The sequence below is a fragment of the Engystomops pustulosus genome, chromosome 3 (genome assembly GCF_040894005.1).
Source record: "Engystomops pustulosus chromosome 3, aEngPut4.maternal, whole genome shotgun sequence".
NCBI lineage: Eukaryota > Metazoa > Chordata > Amphibia > Anura > Leptodactylidae > Engystomops > Engystomops pustulosus.
Window position 1 is genome coordinate 36,277,118 of NC_092413.1, and position 17,402 is coordinate 36,294,519.

Consider the following 17,402-nt stretch of genomic DNA (forward strand, 5'->3'; position numbering starts at 1 on the left):
ACCGACTGATGGTGCCATGCCCACGGATGGTAGTTCGGAGGAGGGGTGGGAGGAGGAGGAGGCATAGTAGGCCTGAAACACCTGGACCGAGGTAGGCCCCGCAATCCTCGGCGTCGGCAGTATATGACCAGCCGCAGGGTCAGACTCGGTCCCAGCCTCCACCAAGTTAACCCAATGTGCCGTCAGCGATATATAGTGGCCCTGGCCGGCAGCACTCGTCCACGTGTCCGTGGTCAGAAACGGCGTTGGTCAGAGCACGGATGATGTTGTCTGACACGTGCTGGTGCAGGGCTGGGACGGCACATCGGGAAAAGTAGTGGCGGCTGGGGACCGAATACCGAGGGGCGGCCGCCGCCATGAGGTTGCGAAAGGCCTCGGTCTCTACTAGCCTATAGGGCAGCATCTCCAGGCTGAGAAATCTGGAGATGTGGACATTAAGGGCTTGGGCGTGCGGGTGGGTTGCACTATATTTGCATTTCCGCTCCAGCGTCTGGGGTATGGAGAGCTGAACGCTGGTGGATGCTGTGGAGGATCGTGGAGGCGACGATGGGGTTTTTGTGGCAGGGTCCTGGGCAGGGGGCTGACTATCAGCTGACACAGGGGAAGGAGCAGTGGTGTGCACGGCCGGAGGTGAACGGGCTTGTTGCCACTGAGTGGGGTGTTTAGCATTCATATGCCTGCGCATACTGGTGGTAGTTAAGCTATTAGTGGTGGAACCCCTGCTGATCCTGGTTTGGCAAATGTTGCACACCACAGTCCGTCGGTCATCCGGTGTTTCCTTAAAGAACCTCCAGACTTCTGAAAATCTAGCCCTCGCCGCAGGAGCCCTCGCCACGGGAGCTTCACTAGTTGACACATTTGGCGCTGATGCACCAGCTCTGGCCCTGCCTCTCCGTCTGGCCCCACCACTGCCTCTTCCAACCTGTTCTGGTCGAGGACTCTCCTCCGTCTCAGAAGCACTGTGTTCACCCGGCCTCTCAACCCAGCTTGGGTCTGTCACCTCATCATCCTCCGATCCCTCAGTCTGCTCCCCCCTCGGACTTCCTGCCCTGACAACAACTTCCCCACTGTCTGACAACCGTGTCTCCTCATCGTCGGACACCTCTTTACACACTTCTTCCACTACGTCAAGAAGGTCATCATCACCCACAGACTGCGAATGGTGGAAAACCTGGGCATCGGAAAATTGCTCAGCAGCAACCGGACAAGTGGTTTGTGACTGTGGGAAGGGTCCATAAAACAGTTCCTCAGAGTATGCCGGTTCAAATGCCAAATTTTCCTGGGAGGGGGCAGACTGGGGGGGGAGGAGGCTGAGGTGCAGGAGCTGGAGGAGTGCCGATTTCGGTGACATGGGTGGACTGCGTGGAAGACTGACTGGTGGACAAATTGCTCGAAGCATTGTCGGCAATCCACGACATCACCTGTTCGCACTGTTCTGGCCTCAACAGTGCTCTACCACGAGTCCCAGTAACTTCAGACATGAACCTAGGGAGTGTAGCTCTGCGGCGTTCCCCTGCTCCCTCATAAGCAGGTGGTGTCTCACCCCGCCCAGGACCACGGCCTCTGACCCCTGCAGTAGTTGGACGCCCACGTCCCCGCCCTCGTCCTCTACCCCTAACCCTCGGGTTAAACATTTTGAAAATGAGAGTTATAACTTTTTTTTTGTGTTTTTTAGTTTTTAAAACCAAACGATGCTATCCTATTGCTATGGCTATTTTCTAGCCAAGTATGAAAGCACACTGCTATGCCAGATGAGATGACGCTGAGTTATGAAAAAAATAAACGTAAAATAAAAAAGGAAATGGCAGACTGTGCCTAATTGAAATACAACCCCGGGCCCTAATAAATTTTCCCACTTCGGTCTTTGCGATGGATATGTGCGTCACTAAGCGCAAAACACAGCGGTCGCAAGTCTCACTCCAAATTGCTCACAATTTGCTAGTAGATGCACTGCAGCAAGTACAGCCACCAGCAGATCAACCAGAAATCAAATATATATAACGCTACTGTAGGCGTAAGTAAGCTGTTTGGATTCTCCTATGGCTATTTTCTAGCCAAGTATGAAAGCACACTACTATGCCAGATGAGATGACGCTGAGTTATTAAAAAAATAAACGTAAAATAAGAAAGGAAATGGCAGACTGTGCCTAATTGAAATACAACCCCGGGCCCTAATAAATTTTCCCACTTCGGTCTTTGCGATGGATATGTGCGTCACTAAGCGCAAAACACAGCGGTCGCAAGTCTCACTCCAAATTGCTCACAATTTGCTAGTAGATGCACTGCAGCAAGTACAGCCACCAGCAGATCAACCAGAAATCAAATTTATATAACGCTACTGTAGGCGTAAGTAAGCCGTTTGGATTCTCCTATGGCTATTTTCTAGCCAAGTATGAAAGCACACTACTATGCAAGATGAGATGACACTGAGTTATTAAAAAAATAAACGTAAAATAAAAATAAACTGCCAGACTGTGCCTAATTGAAATCAAACCCCTAATAAATTTTCCCACTTTGGTGTTTGAGGTGGATATGTGTGTCACTAAGAGCTAAACACAACGGTAGCAAGTCCCCCTGCAAATTCCTCACAATATGGTACTAGCTGCACTACTAGTGCCACCAAGCCCAGCCACAAGCAAATAAAAAAAAAAAGTATAACGTTATTGTAGCCCTAAGAAGGGCTGTTGGGTTGTTGTACAATCACTCCTGCCTAACAGTAAGCTAATAGAACACCCTAACGCTTTCCCTGACCAGCAGCAGCTCTCTCCCTAGCGGCATCCAGACAGAGAATGATCCGAGCAGCGCGGGCAGCGGCTAGTCTATCCCAGGGTCACCTGATCTGGCCAGCCAACCACTGCTATCGACGTGTAAGGGTACCACGTCATGCTGGGTGGAGTGCAGAGTCTCCTGGCTTGTGATTGGCTCTGTTTCTGGCCGCCAAAAAGCAAAACGGCGGGAGCTGCCATTTTCTCGAGCGGGCGAAGTATTCGTCCGAGCAACGAGCAGTTACGAGTACGCTAATGCTCGATCGAGCATCAAGCTCGGACGAGTATGTTCGCTCATCTCTAATTATGAACCAAACATACCTTGAGAATGCTGTAGCTACAATGATGCAGGCACATATCTTGTTTAATCCCTGTGCTGAGTGGTTTTGCAGAAAAAAACTATTATAACATTCAGAACCTTGGGATAGCTGGATTGCTACAGCCTGCCCTTGATAAATACATTACACAGAGCTTTCTGAAAAGTCCACACAGGACTAAACAACCTGAGCTGGATGACTCATACACAGCAGCTGGGGTATGGTGCAGCGATTGATTACTTCTGCCTGTGGGCACAACACAGTGATTACATCATTCTCTGGTGTAGTGCATAACTAATGTGAGAGGAGAAGCACCGAGCCAGGTAAAGGAGTGACACAGATTCATTGTCATAATTTTATCTTTATTTTTTCTGCTCAGAGATTAAACAAATATGTGCCTGCATCCATGTAGCTACAGCATTCTCAAGGTATGTTTGGTTCATAATGCATGAAATCAAATGGTAGAATTTCTTTAACAATAAATTGAAATGATTTCCTACCTCTTGCTTTGCAGGTGCCAGCTCTGGCATTGCAGGGGTTTGTGGCTTGGACACTGCTTTAGCCTTGCCCTCCATTCTACCTTTCATCTTGCCTCCTTTCTTCTCTTTCGGTTTTGGCAAACTGTCCAGTTTGGCCTGAATCAAGTCAATCAGTCTATAATCAGCATAGGCTTTCGCAACATCAAGAACATTTTGTCCTATGAATAGAAAATAAAAAGTACTTCATTATATGACAATATTTTCTGAAGGTGTTTCTTCTCAATATAAGTGAGAACTTTTTATCTTATCTGCTCTCCTTTGTGGTTAGAAACACCCCTTAAGCCAACTGACCATAAATAGGCTTAAATGGGTGTTTATAACCACTTGGTGAATTAAGAGATTAAAGATATAAGCACAGCTCAGGCTGGTGGATTTCTCTGAGAAATAAAAAACCTACAAGAAAAATCTTTTAGTCCATAAAAAGGAGTGAAGTAAATTAAGAATTCAGTCTAAATGATGTGATGGTTTATGAGCCCACAGAAGAATAGAGTTAAAGTTTAGAGCTATTCTAAATGTTTGTCTAAAGTACAGTACTATACAAGAATATTTTACCTTAGGTTGTTAAAGGAAATCTACCAGCCAAATTAAGCATGATAAACCAGGAGCCCCTATGCATAGACCCCAGCATTGTAACTGTGGTAATCTTCTTATAATTTTATCCATGGCCTCCTTCCTTTCAAAATCAAATTGTAAAATGATGTTAATGAGTCTTAAGGGCTCCTTGGGGCTTTTCCAGAGACCCTCCATGCTGCAGATTCACAGGCTGTTACACAGTGCAGAAGCACTTCCCCCTTTGACTTTGTGGGAGGAGGCATAGATGCAGAGGTATCATAGGGGGATGAGACAGTCTAACAGCCTGTGAAGCTAGAGGAGACCTGCATACTCATTAGCATAATTGTAAAAGTTTATTTTAGAAGGAAAGAGCCCATGAATAACAAATATAAGAAAATTACCACAGTCACAGTGTCTGGATCTATCAGTAAGTGTCCCAGGTTTATCATGCTAATAAATTTCACTTTTTAATTAAAAAAAATTGTTTAACATAAATTAAGCAAAAAAGTGTTGGAATGTTCTAGCAAAATAATAACTGCCATTAAAAGACTCCTCAAAAACAAATCTGAAAGTTTCTTAAACACAAGGAGATGTTTAGTAGTCTCATCTCCCCCTGTCCTCACTTTGTGCTCCAGTAACCCTTTAATACTTCCATCTACAGATTTTTTTCTTCCAGTTTTACCTTTCTTGTTCACAATCTGCACCTTTGCTCCGGATTTCATTAATGTCTGCACACAGTCCAAGCTTCCGCTCTCCACTGCCCTCATGAGCGGTGTGGATCCATTCAGGGCAATGGCATCTATCTTGGCCCCGTATTGTAGCAGCAGCTCAGCAATGTCACTCTGGCCCGCATGACAGGCATGGTGAAGTGGGGTCCACATGAAATTATCGCTTGAATTGACATCAGCACTAAAAGCCAAAGGGGATAAAAAATGTTAAAAACTTTTAATTTTAGGCAATTGAGGTAAAAACAACTATAATCCTTGACAGGGTTGGCCACCTTACCTCATGTATTTTGTAATGTATGTGTAAGTGTGGGGGGCAGGATATTAGGTAATTTACCAATACACATCTAATAATAGTTCTGCTCTGCTTTCTTGATATGTAAAGTGAAGCCTCCTGTCTTTTACCTCATCAGCCAGAGATTCCTGCCCATTAAATGGCCGCAGATGGAGGGTCATGTGATCCGTAACTGTCCATGGACAATCCCCCTGCCAGGACCTTATGATAGTATTCATGAATACTAAGATCAGGGTCTTGGCGAGGTGATTGTTCATGGACAGTTAGAGATCACATGACCCTCCAACTGCGGCCATTTTAACTTTAAATTTCCTTATATCCTCCACCCCCCCCCCCCCCCACACACACACACATTACAAAATACATGATGTATATTGGAAAACCCCTCTAGTTCCCATTATTTTTTTTGGGGGGGGGAGGGTAATTTTTAATTGGGTGCCTCCCAGGTACTGGAACAGGTCCCTGATGTGGGGCTTGCATCTATAAATGCTTTATACTGTTTAAATGCCCCTATCTCTCTATCTCCATCCATCTTACCTCACACATATGTTGTCTTATACTCATTGCCTATAGCAACCAATCAAAGCTCAGAGCTCATATTAATGACCTGTGGCAGAACAGCAACCAATCACGACGACCAATCTCAGACTGAACTCGCTCACAGGCAAAGTGCCTAATGGGCATAGAGCCTTGGCAATATTCAAGAAAAATACTTTTTAAAAATATGCTGATTAGCCAGAGGCACTCTTGGCACTGCATATTTTAATTTATATACTCCCTGCACTCTGAGAACTCTGCCTGCTCCAGGCCAAAGAACTAAAAGAGAGCTTGCTCCCAGCACTCTCTGTGCCTGGCTTTCTGACTTCACCAGCGCTCTCTAAATTCTTCAGGTGTGAGCAGGCAGGGCTCTGAGAGTGTGGGGAATGCATAAATTAAAATATGCGGTGTCGAGAAGTGCTGATATAGGTGACATACGCCTAAATGCCACCAGCTAATCGGCATATTTTTAAAAAGTCTTTTTTCTTGAATATTTCTCTGTTTTTGCATGTAATATGAACTGTTCCAGTAACATAATCAAGCGGACAATCATGTAGGTGCTACCATCAGTCACACTGACGGAAGATGTCCTTTAATGTTTAATATCTTAAAAGAACAAAGATCCTACCCTTTCTCTAGCAGGAATTTGACAGCCTCCATATTTCCATAAGTGCATGCTGATATTAGGGGTGTTTTATAAAAGATATCTTTCACATCCGCTGAAATGACATCTTTCCTGAGGCCTTTCTTAGGGCTGGGCTGCCATGTTAAGGTATGGGCAGCTCATACTAGTAACATTGTTAAAGGGTTGGGCCCTATGTCTAACTACCTTAATTGTGCATCACTATTACATTTTATGTTTAAGGAATTCCATGGCCAGGGTCATGGTTATCTCAGATTTTGGAATATTGTTGGTAAAATCCACTTTGTGTATCAGAGTTAGACATCTCTGCTTACAGACTGTTCATATAGAAAGTTACTGTTTTCTTCCATTGCTATAAAATCTGTCCTGGACGCACATGTATTTGGTCTAATATCACACATTTGTTCTTTATAAGAGCTTTGATTTGTACCTAAATAATTGCATTTCCCATTTACCGTATATACTTGTGTATAAGCAGAGTTTTTCACGAGTCAATACGAGTATAAAAAATACTTAAAAAATAATAAACTTACATACTCACCCTTCGGTGGCCCCGGTGTGCAGCGCTGCTCCCCCGATGTCCGCGCGGGTCCTCTTCTGGCTGGGTGCCGCCATGTTTTTCTCCCAGGAGAGGGCAATCGCGGTGCCCAGAAAGAAAATAGGCACGGAAGCCAGAAGAGGACCTGCGCGGACATAGGGGGAGCAGCGCTGCACATCGGGGCCCCCGTATGATGAGTATATAAGTTTCTTTTTTTTAATGCTGGGAAGGCTGCATACTACTGGGGGCAGGCTGAGGTGGCTGTATACTACTGGGGGCAGGCTGTATACTATTGGGGGCAGGCTGAGGTGGCTGTATACTACTGGGGGCAGGCCTTTGTTGGGCAGGCTATATACTACTGGGGGCAGGCCTTTGTTGGGCAGGCTGTATACTACTGGGGGCAGGCTGAGGTGGCTGTATACTACTGGGGGCAGGCTGTATACTATTGGGGGCAAGCTGTATACTACTGGAAGCAAGCTGTATACTACTGGGGGAAGGCTGTATACTACTGGGGGCAGGCTGTATACTACTGGGGGCAGGCTGTATACTACTGGGGCAGGCTGTATACTACTGGGGGCAGGCTGTATACTACTGGGGGCAGGCTGGGCTGGCTGTATACTACTGGGGGCAGGCTGAGGTGGCTGTATACTACAGGGGGCAGGCTGGGGTGGCTGTATACTACTGGGGGCAGGCTGTATACTACTGGGGGCAGGCTGTATACTACTGGCAGCTGGCTGGGCTCACTGTATACTCCTGGGGAAGGCTGGGGTCGCTGTATACTACTGGGGGCAGGCTGTATACTACTGGGGGCAGGCTGGGCTGGCTGTATACTACTGGGGGCAGGCTGTATACTACTGGGGGCAGGCTGTATACTACAGGGGGCAGGCTGTATTACTTTCATGAAAATGTAGCCACACACTGATTCTTTTGAAAAATTCACAATATCTACAACTTTTACAAAAAAAATGCAAAATGTTTAACTCTCTTACCCACTAAATTTGTGTTAAAGGGGTATGATGCTGGTAAAAATTTTTCGTAGAGGCGCGGTCCAAAAGTGAAAAAACATGGCTGCTTTCTTACAAAAACAGCTCCTCTCCTGACCATAAGTAGTGCATGGCATTGCAACTAAGCTCTATTCATCTCTATAACATTGAGCTGCAATACCGGCGCACACCCTGGTCAGAAGTGGTGCTGATTTTTTAAGATAGCATCCATGTTTTTAAACCTCTAGACAACCCATTAAGGATTAATATCAGATCCGCAAAGGGTATGACAACCATGACGTCCATCTATTTAAATAGGGGCCAAATTGATCAAAGATTTTATAACATTTGTTCAATATGGTACAAATTACAACAACTGAGAAAAAAAATCCCAACGTGACAAATAGCTGGCAAATAGCTCTGGGAAAATATGCAACACTTTCCAGGATTGGATAAGGAAAACGACGCCCCTTTTAGCTACTTTGTAAGGCAGATCCTTTGACATCAAGAATGACCTTCAGGAAGCCTAATGACATAATGTGGGATTAATACCAAACCAATAAAAAAAAATCAAGTGATTATATTGATTATAACATAAGAAAATATATTTTCTTATGTTATAATCAATATAATCACTTGATTTTTTTTTAATTTTTTTAGAGTCACACAAGGATTAATATGAGAATGAAGAAAATAAGCACATTTTTCCTATATATTAGGACAAAGCCTGCAAACTGTTCTATGTGCCCAGGATCTGATCTTTTTGATTCTGTGGTCATTGTGTGTAAAGAGAGAATCAGACTGCAGAGACCTCCAGGAATCTCAGGGAATAAGCAGGGATGAGCGGTCCATCCACACTGCAGATACAGCCGAGGTGCGGTCCTGCAGATGAATGAAGCTTCTTGCTCTCAAGGACTCAGCATTTGCACAACTCTGCACCCTCTGCTGGTATGATATATGAATACCACATTGAAGCCATCACATACTAACCATATTTATATTTGCACTAAAAATTCTAGTATACATTATAATAATAGTTCCATATATTATTATTTTAGTTAAAATGAAATATTTTTAAAAGACATCTACCATCAGATTTACTGATTGTACCTCCCTTCTAATCAAGTCCAATTGGTTTAATGTAACACAGCTGAACTCCAAAGAAGGAGTAGAACCATCTCAAGGAGGATCAGAATGAAAGCAATGGGTCTGAATATTTATGACGTGATATTTCAGTTTTTCTTGTTTAATAAATTAGCAAAAATATCTATATTTCTGAGGTGCAGAGTGCACATTAATGAGCAGAAATGAACTTTTTTTGATCTTACCAATTAGCTGCATCAAACCAAGAGTGAAAAATTTAATGGAGTCTGATGACTGACTAACTGATCCTAGATGTGTACAACTTACAGCCTAGTCGGATGTTATTACATGCAGGAAAGGAGCAATATTCAAGAAAAAATTATGCTGATTAGCCAAACGCGTTCAGACTTAGGGCACATTCACATGGCCGTCTGCGGGGACGTACATGCGGCCGTATGTACGCCCCCATAGATGGCAATAGTGGCGCGGCGCAGATACGGTGCCACACATGTGTGACACCGATCCGGCCCGCACACCGCAAAAAGATAGAGCATGCTCTATCTTTTGGCGTGTGTGCGCCCGTGCGCCGCTATTCTCTATGGAGGGAGGAGGGATCACCTCCTCTCCAGCACACGGAGGTATGCCCGCACGGCAGGCATACCGCGTGTGAATGTACCCTTACGTCAACTGAGCGCCTCTCGGCACTGCATAATTTCATTTATGCACTCCTCACACTCTCAGAGCCCTGCCTGCTCCAGGCCGAGGAGTTTAAAGAGATTTCTTGCCCGGCAATCTCTGTAAGCTCTCTCTAAGCTCTTTGGCCAGGAGCAGGCAAGGCTCTGAGAATGCGGGTAGAAAAAGCCCAAACGCCACCGGCTAATCTGCATATTTTTTAATCTGCATGTTAGTTCTACACATGTACCATCAGACAAACTGAAGGAAGATGTCCTTTAATGTTATATATCTTAAAAGAACAAAGATCCTACCCTTTCTCTAGCAGGAATTTGACAGCCTCCATATTTCCATAAGTGCATGCTGATATTAGGGGTGTTTTATAAAAGATATCTTTCACATCCACTGAAATGCCTTCTTCGAAGGCCCGCTTCAAGGATTCGAGGTCTCCAGCTTTTGTGGCAAAGTTTATATGAGTGTATGCTCTCTCCTGATCGTCCACATACCAACCGGTATCGTCTGTTAGTGGATTTTGGGGTGGATGATCATAATCAAATCGGTTAACATCAGTTACATTATGGCAAGCTTCGATCATGAAGTTGGGAGGTCCGCCATCTTCCCTGCGTGTGATTAGATGACTTGGCATTGTACATATTGGCATTGGTAGTGTACGCTTCCCCTTTTTCCCTTTCTTCCCTTTCTTTCCTTTTTTCTTTTTTGGTGCATAGGATGAGAGCAAAAAATTTTTTTGCAGGTACTTTGATCCTTTCAAAAACTCCTCAGTACTGATATCCCCTGCCCTCCCCTTTTCATGAAGGCGAAGTATATTGTCCATTTCTTCTGGGGTCACTGGAGCTCCTTTCTCCGTAAGAACTTCTACAAAATCTGCCCTAGAAACAATCCCTTCGCCCTTATCCAGTGCGGCAAAAGATTCTCGAAGAGCCAACTGGTGCTCAAATGACCAGTCATGTAATCTAAGGGCCCATGGCGGGTTGGGATTTTTAACACTTGGCTTGGAATATTTTTTAAATAGACGCATTGCTTTCCCTATTTCTTTCATTGCAGCTTTGAAACCACCTTCTTTGGCAATGGCTTTAGGCGTCAGGGTTTGTATATTTTTCCAGGTAGGATCACAACCTGTAAAAATACAAAATACAATTACCAGTTTCTAGTAAAATATCAGCTATTACAAACCTAAAAGCTTTGATATGTCTGTGTTTTAATAATAAAAGGATAAATTTACTAAAAAAAACAGGATGTAAGGTGACCAATTACACAAAGTTAATAAAGATGCCTGAAATGTACTATGCAGTGACTTTTAGTAGAATCTTACATCGTCCACCTATTGGATAATATGAGTTAATCTGCCATGTAGTACTGTAGATTAAGTGAAGTGCTGGGGTACATGCCAAAAAACCTTCAGCACATTACACCGACCAACATCCTAAATGGTCATTTGACAGCCCAGGGACTAAAGTAATCAGTTCTCCAGAAGTCTGGTACATAATGTCAATCACAGTTGAGGAGCATTTTGAGACTGGGAGAGCTTGACTTCAGTGCCGAGCTCTCTGTCCCCATGACTTTTTCTTTCCAAAATTGATTTTGTGGCTGATGCCATCAACACTGAGCCAAGAAAGAAATGTGATCTAGAAAGAGTCAAAGCAGGGTAAGTTTACTTTCTTTTTCTTATTGTTACTGCTACAAATGGAGGGGTATCTTTCTGAATGATTGTGGGATCAACATCTTTCAACTAGATTTTAAGTGACAGAAATTACTTAGATGTCTATGTTAAAAACTATGGTGGAGTTTTATTATCAAGTTTCCGCGATAAAACTGTTCTAGTTGCCTATGGCAACTTATAAACACAGCTGTGGGAAAATGAAAGCTGCGCTCTGATTGGCTGCCATGGGCAACTAGAACAGTTCTGCTCTAAGAGACTTATGATAAATCTCCCTCTATATTTTTATAATCCACCTACCACCAGGACAGGAGGAATTTTCTGAGGAAATCTTTGGAAGTTTAGTGACTTTGGAACGTTTTAAGAAAAGTGATTTTAACAACCCACAAGAATTTAGAATTTATAGATACCTCCAGTTGACCAGGAGATTTCCCAAGATGGACTATGTTTGTACCTTCTACTAAATAACTCTAAGTGAATTATTTAGACACTTCATGATGGAGCAGATGCCTAGTTGAAGGACATCAGAGTGGTAGAAGTGGCTATCTGTGTTGACTTTAGCTCGGTTTCCCTTGATGTATAAGTCTTTATGTATCATTTGTCCATACAAAAAGTCTGGAGGCTGTCATGTCAGACACATTGGGGCACATTTACTTACCCGGTCCAGTCGCGATCCAGCGGCGCGTTCTCTGCTCTGGATTCGGGTCCGGCCGGGATTTATGAATGTAGTTCTTCCGCCGTCCACCAGGTGGCGCTGCTTCGCTGAAAGTCATCTCATCGCGCCGGAATGCACCGCCTCGGACCAGGTGAAGGTAAGCGCTCCCCAAGCGACACTTTTTCGGGTTTTAAATGCGGCGGTTTTTCCGAATACGTCGGGTTTTCGTTCGGCCACGCCCCCCGATTTCCGTCGCGCGCATGCCGGCGTCGATGCGCCACAATCCGATCGCGTGCGCCACAATCCCGGGGCAATTCAGGTACAATCGTCGCAAATCGGAAATATTCGGGTAACACGTCGGGAAAACGCGAATCGGGTAAATGACCCCCATTGAAATGATTAAGCAATTTATTAAGTAACCATTAGAATTACTTTTGAAGTGTGATTATTATATTAAATTCAACTGTACCCTGTCTGTGAGATGGTAATAATATATTCATTTCTTTCTTCCTTTTTTCGCTTCAGGAATGATAGAAACAATATAAATCTGAATATAAAGAGTGGATTAAAAAAAATCTCATCTTAAACTTCTCCAGCTGGTCATGAGATCATGATAGACACAAAATCATTGTATTCACCTAAGAAGATTTTCTACAGAATTGCTATCATAAATCCCATAGAGCATATTGAATATTCAATTTACTAAAGTGCAGGGACCGGGAAAGGGAATGAAATGAGGAATAAATTTTACTTTGGACAATGGATTCATTTCCTCATATATTTATATGATTATGTATTAAAACATTTTTGATAAACCTTTACCTTTCATGTACGGAACAGGTCAAAACTGATTGTAATTATTCAAATATGTTATTATAGAAAAATATTTCTTTTGCACAAAATGTTGGAAAACTTTCCCAGATAACGCAATCCATACATAATGCATATGGGACCGCATCCTTCATTTACATATATGATTGCTGATGTGTACATTAAAATGTTTCCTATATTTTATTAATGCACTGGTAACATATCATACCAGTTATCCACACTTACTGTAGGACCTTGAAGTAAAATTGCTGATGCCGGTCAATCCTATGCTTTGTACTGCACCAAGCAATATCTTATTGAGCTTACAAAGACTTTGTGAACTTTTGCAACCACCGGGGAACAAAGATAGGGAGGGGAGCAAATTTGTGAAAATGGTTGATGCACATGGCTGATCACATCGTCATAAGTCTGCAAGTCTTCGAGTATGTGGAGCTTTGAGACTTTTGTGTTATATATAAAATATATTTTTCCATCGCTCATAGGGGGGGTACCCTGTTGTCCAGCACTTCTGGTCTTTAGCACCTGTGCCCAGCCGGGGGATGAAGGGATGCAATTTGGCCATTCAGTGGCCTTCTGGACCAAAGGGACCAAATGACGTCCCAAGATACGAGGAAGGTCTCCAATGAAGTATGAATGGTTTACTCCCCTCCATGGAGCCATTTTCCCTACTACTGCTGCTGATTCCAGATGAGTTGGATGTATTGGAGAGGTACTGGAACCCCCTTTTCCCAGTCTCCATGGGGTTTCCTAGAATTCCTGGAAAACTACTTTAAGGACATCTACCATTAGGATCAAGGATTATAAACCAAGAGCACTTGCATCCAGGTGTGTGCGCCTCTATGGCAGGATCTGCTTTTCTTTTATCTTTTTATACCCATGTTTTCACAAAAAAAGGCTTTATAAATATGCAAATGGCCTGTGGGGCTTTGGGCTCCATAGATGTTTATGGAACCGGAAGACCTTCAGCCTCATTTGCATATTCTAAAGCCTTTGTTTATTAATACAAGGGCATAAGAAACTAAAAGAAAAGCAGATCCTGCCATACGGGGGAAAACACCTGCATGTAAGTGTGCTTGGCTAACAATCCTTGATTCTGGTGGTAGATGTCCTATAAACAGCCCCTGAATTATACACTACACCTCTCCCATAAATCTTTGAGTCACAATTCAACAACTTTTGAGCATCTGTCTATTGAATAAGCATTCAGGTAGTATGACCCCATTTACAGTACAGAACAAAAGTTTGGACACAAAGGGGCACATTTACTAAAGGTCCGTCTGACGCATTTTTGTTGGGTTTCACAAATTTTTCCGATTTGCCCTGAATTGCCCCAGGTTTTTGCGCACGCGATCAGATTGTGGTGCAACGGCGCCGGCTTTCATGCGACACAAAACTGGGGGCGTGGCCGTCAGACAACCCGACTGATTCAAACAAACTGCGGAATTTAAAAATGAAATTGTGTCGCAAGATCAGCACTCACATGGCCATCATCCGAGTCACCAGCCTCAGAAATTGCAGGTTAACAGCAGCTCAGATTAGAGACCAGGTCAATGCCACACAGAGGTCTAGCAGCAGACACATCTCTACTGTTAAGAGGAGACTGTGTGCAGCAGCCTTCATGGTAAATAGCTGCTAGGAAACCACTGCTAAGGACAGGCAACAAGAAGACAAGACTTATTTGGGCTAAAGAACACAAGTAATGGACATCAGACTATTGGAAACCTGTGCTTTGGTCTAATGAGTCCAAATTTGAGATCCTTAGTTCCAACTACCGTGTCTTTGTGAGACGCAGAAAAGATTAACAAATGGACTCTAAATGCCTGGTTTCCGACATGGAGCATGGAGGAGGTGGTGTGATGGTGTGGGGGAGATTTGCCGGTGACATTGTTGGGGATTTATTCAAAATTGAAGGTATACTGAACCAGCATGGTTACTACAGCATCTTGCAGCGGCATGGTATTCCATTCAGTTTGCATTTGTTTGGACCTCCATTTATTTTTCAACAGGACAATGACCCAACACACCTCCAGACTGTGTACGGGCTATTTGACCAAGAAGGAGAGTGATGGTGTGCTACGCCAGATGACCTGACCTCCACAAATCGAGATGGTTTAGTGTGAGCTGAACCACAACATGAAGGCAAAAGGGCCAACAATTGCTAAGCATTTCTGGGAACTCCTTCAAGACTGTTGGAAGACCGTTTCAGGTCACTACCTCTTGAAGCTCATCAAGAGAATGCCAAGAGTGTGTAACGCGGTAATCAAAGCAAAAGGTGGCTACTTTGAAGAACCTAGACTATAAGACATATTTTCAGTTGTTTCATACTTTTTTATTAAGTATATAATTTCAGATGTATTCATTCATAGTTTGATGCCTTAAGTGTGAATCTACATGGAAGCAAAACTGTGAAACATGATGAATTATGACGCTTATCTAGGCATCTCATGATACATCCATTGAATTAAAGAGGAACTAAACAATATTTTTTATTTCAGAAATGAATAGAGCAGGTGATAATAGTAAACATTGTAATATACTTCACTAAGTAATGCAGCTTCTCTTTGCCTTCTCCTGATATTATCCCTGCAGTAGGCAGTCTCTATAGTGAGCAGTGTCAGCATCTGGAACCATTTTGAGGTCTGTCCACCTTAGACAGCTATGAACGCTTTCCATGTCAAAAGCATATTCCCATTGATGGTTCACCTTTCTAAGTAGATTAAACTATTGAGGGACTGTCCGTAAAGAGTTAAGTTATTAGACACTTTAACAGTTTTGTTTATCTTTCTGCTGTCAGTGGATACAGGGCAGAAAGCTGATTTACACAAACTGTTTAAATAAGGAAGAAAGGCAGGGGGAATAAAGGTCACAGGAACAGATTTTTATATTAAAATAGATTGCAACACTTACTATTATCCTCTGCACTATTCATGTATAGCATTTTTTCAAAAGTTTAAGCATGCTTAATCTTTACTGTCCATCAATATGTCCTACACTTTTTCAGTGGGAATTTTACTGCTTATTTTATCTGTGATTGAACAATTTGTTTCCTCTGTCCAAGGGCATAGTCATGTGACCTGAAAATCAAAAACATGATTTAACTCCATATCTAATACCTCTTTGTCCAAGGAACTTGCAGCAATCAACGAAACCACCACTGGCCGCAAGGTGAAGAGCTGTGTTTCCATCCATTGCAATAATTCCCATATCTCCTTTGTATGCAGACAACACCTTCAAGATCTAGAAAGTAGAGGGATAAGAGACTTGTACCTTAATTATCCATAGATAAATATTCATCAGATGTTTTTTTATTGTGTAATGGGAATACATGAGGCTGTTTATTGATGGAACACTCCAGGTTTTGTTGGTCAGCTGTCCAACCTCCAGTATTTAAAGAGCACCTACCACCCCGATTCTACCTATAAAGGTAGAAGGGGTGGTAGGTGGATGAATGGGATGTGAGGATAGCCCTTTTTGGGCTAATCCTCACGTCCCGGCTATCTTTTAGAAAAGTTTATTGCAGGCATATGCAAATTTATTTATGCGGCTACTAGGGCGTGGAGTAGCCCGACATGAGGCTACTAGTCACGGCTACTCCACGCCCCAGTAGCATCGTTACTCCGCCTACCTCCAGTATTTAAAGAGCACCTACCACCCCGATTCTACCTATAAAGGTAGAAGGGGTGGTAGGTGGATGAATGGGATGTGAGGATAGCCCTTTTTGGGCTAATCCTCACGTCCCGGCTATCTTTTAGAAAAGTTTATTGCAGGCATATGCAAATTTATTTATGCGGCTACTGGGGCGTGGAGTAGCCCGACATGAGGCTACTAGTCACGGCTACTCCACGCCCCAGTAGCCTCGTTACTCCGCCTACCATTTAATCTTCGGCGCGCAGCTCCTCGTAGCTGTGCGCCCTCGTCCGAGTCCCCCGGCATCTGCGGCCTTCTGTGCATGCGCAGTAGCTCCGGCCCCAGAGCCGCGGCCGCGCAGCCGTAGCTGCGCAGAACGCAGGGGACTAGGACGCGGGCACTCAGCTACGAGGAGCTGCGCGCCGAAGATTAAATGGTAGGCGGAGTAACGTGGCTACTGGGGCGTGGAGTAGCCGCAACTAGTAGCCTCATGTCCGGCTACTCCACGCCCCAGTAGCCGCATAAATTTGCATATGCCTGCAATAAACTTTTCTAAAAGATAGCCGGGACGTGAGGATTAGCCCAAAAAGGGCTATCCTCACGTCCCATTTATCCACCTACCACCCCTTCTACCTTTATAGGTAGAATCGGGGTGGTAGGTTCCCTTTAATCCTTTCATAAAGGGAGATTAGGGCAACAGAATAAAAAAAGTATAAACCATACCTCAAAAAATCCGCCTTTAGCAGCAAAATGTACAGCATGATACCGCTGGTTATCAATTGCATTCACATCTCCTCCCTTCTCCAATATACTGCGGACAACTTCCAGGGCTCCTTCTCTTGCTGCTTCCATCAAAGCGGTTCGACCTGTTTTCTAAATAGAAAGATATAACATATTGATTTTGTGTCACGTTAAAGGGACGTCATCTCCGAAATGTTCTGGGTCACTGAAGTGTGGATTTT

At 43.7% G+C, this 17,402-nt stretch overlaps 1 protein-coding gene across 1 annotated transcript in view; it reads right to left on the reverse strand.

Annotated features, from left to right (window-relative positions):
- The window catches only part of ANKEF1 (ankyrin repeat and EF-hand domain containing 1), a 37,772-nt gene that overhangs the window by 8,681 nt on the left and 11,689 nt on the right, over positions 1 to 17,402 (reverse strand). Inside the window, exons 4-8 of the mRNA XM_072140470.1 lie at positions 17,164 to 17,313; positions 15,927 to 16,050; positions 9,964 to 10,786; positions 4,856 to 5,082; positions 3,583 to 3,779 (exon numbers count right to left, since the gene is read on the reverse strand). Of these exons, the coding sequence (XP_071996571.1) occupies positions 3,583 to 3,779; positions 4,856 to 5,082; positions 9,964 to 10,786; positions 15,927 to 16,050; positions 17,164 to 17,313 (1,521 nt within the window). The remainder of the gene's footprint in view (positions 1 to 3,582; positions 3,780 to 4,855; positions 5,083 to 9,963; positions 10,787 to 15,926; positions 16,051 to 17,163; positions 17,314 to 17,402) is intronic.